General features: G+C 34.0%; 1 protein-coding gene across 1 annotated transcript; it reads right to left on the reverse strand.

Annotated features, from left to right (window-relative positions):
- Window positions 1-3,892: 3,892 nt before the first annotated feature.
- LOC131610191 (probable LRR receptor-like serine/threonine-protein kinase RKF3) lies at window positions 3,893-6,190 on the reverse strand. The gene has a single exon (XM_058882075.1). The coding sequence runs from the start codon at window positions 6,066-6,068 to the stop codon at window positions 4,092-4,094; it is 1,977 nt and encodes a 658-aa protein (XP_058738058.1). The 5' UTR covers window positions 6,069-6,190; the 3' UTR covers window positions 3,893-4,091.
- Window positions 6,191-6,438: the final 248 nt, after the last annotated feature.

Here is a 6,438-nt window from a genome sequence, read left to right on the forward strand (position 1 = left end):
TCCTATGTGTGGTTGATGGACAATAGAGTGCTTAACGCAAGATGAAGTTGGATTATTATAAATATACTGTTACATAGTCGCATTCACATTATTAATATATCTACTTTAGATAAATCTAGAGAAAAAATCGATTAAAGTTTGGAAATATACAACAAATTTCCTAGATTAAAAGCATATAACCTTAGACATAGTACTTGAGAGACTATAAGCTATCATGATTTTTACCATCAACTTGATAATTTTTTATAAAATCATTTATACTCAATAACCTAACATGACTCTCATAACCCGAGCTTTTTGGTAGTTCTACCTTGGAATGTTCATGGTTCATGAATTGTACTAAGTCAAGTCAAAGTTAATTGTTAAATTGGTTTCAATTCAATTTAAAACTAATTTAGAATCAATTTATATTTATAAATAATATATCTAGTTTAAAAAAAAATTAATTTTTATATTAGGAATATATATATATATATATATATATATATATATAAATTTTTGAAAAAATTATTTATAATATGTGATTCAGTTTATTATCCATTTAAATGGTTGTAGTTTTTTATGATTCAATGTAAGAGTGTTAAAACATGTCGTCTGCCCCGCTCCTTCCCGCCAAAAAAGGGCGGACGGAGAGGGCTACCTAGCAAAAACAGGCTTGATCTTATAGCTCGATGCGCCAAAGTGATGGGCTGGAGAGCTGCGAGCTTGCTCGGCAATTTTTTGTTTATATTTTTTAATAGATTAATAGTCATTTTTATATTTTAATTAGAATTTTTACCTATTTTTTAAAACAATTTTTATAAAGCATCTTTTTAACAAATTTTACCTTAAAATTTTTTTATGTATTCACAAATAAATGTATAAAACAAAACCATAAAAAATTAAAATTACTATAATTAACTAAAACCATCAAAAAAAATAGAAGCATCTGTTAGAACAGGATTTGTTCTGATCAATATTCTATGTTTTGATGATAACATTATATATGAATTTTGTATAAGACAATGTGGTACTCTAATCCTTTGCATTTTCCATTTCAGGAAATATATAAAAAGTATGCACCAAGCAGCGCTCAGAAGCACTGACTCAGAAGGTTCTGGATGGCTACATCAGAACATGCTCTGGCAAGACATTAGAAGATGGTCAAGTAGAATCAGAACATGAACTATGAAGCATTAGAAGAACATGAAGTCAGAAGCAAAAGCTCTGAAGCTCTGATGGTATCACGCTCAAAGCTCTTCAAAGTCAGAAGACAAGAAGATGCTCTTCACCAAGCTGTTAACTCTGAAATTCAAACGTTGTTATTCTACAAATATGAGTCCAGAAGAAAGTACAAGATGATAGACTACTAAGTCTAATCTCTGAATGACAAAAGGGACGTTAGAAGTTACAAAAGGCAAAGTCAGCAAAAGCAGCAAAAGCATGGCTCGAGGTAGTTGACAAAAGTGTGAAACATTAAATGCGGCGTTGTACTTTTCATGCAAAGCATTAAATGCAACCCAACAGTTATCTTCTCTCAACGCCTATAAATAGAAGTTCTGATCAGAAGCAAAGCAGAACACTTGTGCAAAATACTGAAACGCTGTCAAAATCAAAACTCACGAACTTCATCTTCAACCTCACAAACTTTTGTAATATTTAGTGAGTGTTAAGCTTAGAACTTAGGAGAAATATCACTGTTGTGATTATAGCTTTATTAGAAGCAATCTTACTCTTGTAAACATTATTTTACATTGTTTGTAAAAAGTTCCTAGAGTGATCAAGTTGTGATCAGTAGACTCTAGAAGACTTAGAAGGTTCCTAAGTGACGAATTCCTAGAGTGATCAAGTTGTGATCTGTATATTCTAGAAGACTTAGAAGTTTTCTAAGTGGATAACCATTGTAATTAGTTGGATTAGTGGATTAAATCCTCAGTTGAGGTAAATCACTCTAAGGGGGTGGACTGGAGTAGTTTCGTTAACAACGAACCATGATAAAAATAATTGTGTTCATTGTTTTTATCTTACAAGTTTTTAAAGTCACACTTATTCAACCCCCCTTCTAAGTGTTTTTCTATCCTTCAGCATCAACTAGAGTTCGAAAACCATAATCCAAGTATTAATATTCAACCAACTAAAATAAATATTTTGAGTGTTTGATGACTAGGATTAACCATCAAACAAATAAAATTTAATGATTCAAAATAAGTTGGATTCTGAATCATAATCGTCAAGGTTAATAATATTAGATGCAATCTTAGAGTAAGTTGGATTTTCTTTTTCATCTTCATTATTATCATAATTTTCATCTACATTATAAAACAATAAAATAAATTTAATGGTTAGTAAAATATATATCAAAAAATAATAGATAACCATATTAATATCTTTTTTAAAATGACCAAACATAATATTTACAAAACTTTTTAAAACAAAAAATTAAACGGGCTTGCCAACCTGCCCCGTTACGTCTTTACCTCATACAATTTTTTATTTTGACGAGACGGATTGAGCGGATAAGCGAACCCAAAATCCAAATCCAATCCGTGACGTTTTAGCAAATAAGCGGACCGGACCGACAGGCCACGATCCATTTTGTCAGCCTCAGTTCAATGCAATTTAATTTGAATATTTAATCCAATTAATCATATTTATATCACACCCCTAGTCTTACATCAAAAAAAAAAATTTAAGCAAGAACAAAACTTCACCTCTACCTCAAAACTCTCTCCTTAACACATTACCTCTTTAACAACCTCCTTGTTGATCCTTTATTTCATGGATAACTTCTCTACCAAAACAGTCATTACAAAGGAGCTAATTCCACATGATAAAAAAAATCATACCTCAAACACATTTAGTAGCCAATGGAAGTCTTATACCATAAAGCAAGAACAAGATACAAGTTAGTGACACTATAATTTGTTACATTCAATCTGTTGTCTAAAGATCTATCCAACAATTCAAATTAGTTATTTCGCGAAGAGGAGCATAATTTAAACACTATGACCTATTAAAATTCTAATAATCAAACACATGGAATCAGTATAATATTTGCCTAGTAATATCTTATTAATAATAATAATAATTATTATTATTATAATATATTCTTGCCAGCTCTTTAATATTGTGGAAAGATGTTGGGTTGGGATGTAAGTATTGTAGCCAAAAACACAACAGCTGGACAAGTATTTGGGAATAAGCATAATCCAACCCATCTTCACATTGCCTGGATTAACAAATAATTAGTAATTACTTGTCAGCTCATAACATTTGTCCTTTTAGCTTTTTTTTTTATGCTTACTTGGCATTAAGATTTAGATCCTCTCCTTAAACCAAAAGAGACCATTTATCTTCTGAATTTGATGACCAAAAATCATGTTTGTTAGTTTAAAATATCAGCATAATATAATTAGTTATACCATATTTAATGTTATTATTTTCGAAATTATCTTTTTTAATTCAGTTTTTTTTACATCTAAAGTATTAAATCATTTTTTCCTTATTATAAAATTCACTTTTAATATTTATGTGACATTCAATATAAATATGTTTCAAAATTACAGATATTAATAATTAATAATCTCTTTGTAAAATTTCTCCATTCTATTTATCATTCAAATACATAAATTGTTTTAATTTCTTTAAAATTATAATATCAATCATCGTAAATTAAATAATAAAAATGTAACACCTTTTTTCTATAAATTTAACATATTAAAACTAGTTTTTTTTAATACACACAAATTTCCTAAGATATTAAGGGAAAAAAAAGTAGTACTACTACTACTGCATTGAAAATGATTATGCAATCACACTCTCTAGTCAAACAGATATGACAGCCTAATAAAGCTTTACTCCTACTTAATGTAGCATGATATTAAGACAACATACCTGTCAAACATAAGCAAAATAAGCAAAACTTGATAATCTTCTATTGCTAATAAAAAGCTCCAAGGAAAAGAGGAAAAAAAAGTGAAAAACAAATTTTGTACATCCTTTAAAGCTTTACAACAGAAAACACTTCAGAAAACATACAATCTAAAATCTAAATATACAAACAAATCAATCTATAACACAAACTAGTGGAAGATAATCATGTTTCCTCAAATTCAATCTTTGCTTACAGACCCGCGTTCAGATTTTCCTTCCTCTTCCTTACAATTCGAAACACGTTCAGAGTTTCCTTCTGCTTCCACACAATTAGAAACCCGCTCGGAGGTTTCTTCGTCTTCTTCATTACAAGTAGAAGCGCGACGATTTTGTAATTGCAATGTATATGCTTGATAACCGGTTGGACTGCAGAGCTGACCTGAGTTACTGCTAGCAGATTTCTCGATATCAAGTCTCCCTGAGATAAAAGGAATTGGCCTTTCAACCACCGAGGGCATCGGTTCATCGTCTGTTTCCAACATTTTAACAACCTGATCCATCGTTGGCCTTGCATATAACTGAGGATGAGAACATAAAACAGCAACCAGCACATACTTCTCAAGAATTTCCGGTGTTCCAGATTCTGGCATACCGTCTTCAACAACATCCATAGCCCTATTGTTTCTAACCAACGACCAAGCCAAGTCGCTGAAAGCCGACGGTTGACCATCCTCGTTCGTTTCAAGCGCCTTTCTCCCACTCAACAGCTCGAGAAGCAAAACACCGAAACTAAACACGTCACTCCTCTCTGTCAACTGTCCATACAAAGCATACTCAGGAGCAACATACCCCATAGTTCCAGCAACCCTAGTACTCATATGAGTCATACCCTCAGGATTAAACTTCGCCAATCCAAAATCCGCCACCTTCGCTTCAAACTTCTCATCCAAAAGTATATTACTCGCTTTAATATCCCTATGAATGATCGAAGGCTGAGCACCATAATGCAAATACGCCAAACCCCTAGCCGTACCAAGCGCAATCTTCTGACGAATCGGCCAACTCAATTTCTTCTTCGAAGAACCAAACAAATGATCATAAAGACTCCCATTCTCCATCAAATCAGTAACAATAATCCTCTGATGACCTTCTAAATTAGTAGTAGCAGTACAATAGCCTCTCAAAGCAACAAGATTAACATGTCTAACACTCGCAATAACTTCCACTTCGTGCTTAAAACTAGCATCACCAGCAACCGAACAATTCTTAAACCTTTTCATCGCAACTTCACTTCCATCGTTTAATAACCCTTTATAAACATTTCCATAACCACCACTTCCAATTATATTATCCCTAGCAAAATTCCTAGTTGCTTTCTTAATCTCACCAAAATCAAACCTAATCAAAGTAGTACTCTGGTTCATATTATCCAAAGCAGAACCTAACTCTATAACAGTCTCCTTCGAATTCGCACTCTTTTTCTTCTTATATCTAAAATAACCCCAAAAACCACCTAACAATAACAATCCAAGAAAACCAAAAACAGTAACAAGCACAATGACAATGGTGCGATGGTTACTGCTAGAACCCGAAGCCGACGAAAAATCGAGGCCGAACAAACACTTAGCAGTCCCGATGTTAGTAGGACCAAACTGATCGGAGAGCGAAGCCGCGTAAATCGCGGTATAAGATCTACAGTCGGAGACGTTACTGACGGTTACTCCGGTCAACGAAGTAAGAACTTCAGAACGCTTAGCGGTGCAGAGAGCGCAAGGAGCGTTGTTATCGAGAGACACGTTACAGTTGGATTGAAGAGATTGAAGCGCCGGTAACGAAACCTGTTGTTCGAATTCTTGTTTGGTTGTGATGTTCATGCAGCCTTGAGAGATCCACGAGGTTTGGAAGCCGCACGAGGAGCGGATGTTGAAATTCGGTTGAAATTCGTCGATGAAGGATTGGAAAGAGGTCCAGCATGATTCGGAGGTGTTGGGAGGTGGGACGAAGAGGCCGGTGCGGTGGAGGTAGTCGGCTTGGACGAGGTGGAGGGCTTGGAGGATGTAGTGGCACTGGGTGTCGGAGGTGGTGGAAGGTCGGGAGCCGTCGCCGATGTGGCGGAGGAGGGTTATGTTGAGGGGACATGGTGTGGCGGAGAAGGAAAAGGAGGGGAAAATGAGGAGAAGGAAAAGGGAGGGAAGGAAATTGGAGAGAAGTGACATTTGAGGTAGTGGTTTTGGTTTGGTGTTGTCTCAAATGGAAGAAAAGTGAAAAGGGTTGGTGAGTTTAAGCATTAGGAGGAGAAAGGGAGAGAGAGAAAGAGATATATACTGCAATTTTTGAATCTTTGACTATGGTGAGTTTGTTCATGATGTATGTGTAGGTCTCTCATTCACTATTTTGTTAAATATTCAGTTTTCCACCCACCAAATAAATGTGTTTTTCATTATTTTACTTACAATTGTTTTCCAATTAAAATCCTTTTTTTTTAATTTTTAATAAAAGTTATTACTACAATAAAGTTAAGTCTTTGTATTCTTCAAACTGAGATTTTTGGTTTATATCATGGTTTGAAGTTGTGTGGATATTGGT

Source organism: Vicia villosa, linkage group LG6 (genome assembly GCF_029867415.1).
Source record: "Vicia villosa cultivar HV-30 ecotype Madison, WI linkage group LG6, Vvil1.0, whole genome shotgun sequence".
Classification (NCBI taxonomy): domain Eukaryota; kingdom Viridiplantae; phylum Streptophyta; class Magnoliopsida; order Fabales; family Fabaceae; genus Vicia; species Vicia villosa.

Excerpts from the sequence above, each read along its gene's own strand:
- LOC131610191 (XM_058882075.1), bottom strand. The coding sequence starts at position 6,068 with ATGTCACTTCTCTCCAATTTCCTTCCCTCCCTTTTCCTTCTCCTCATT.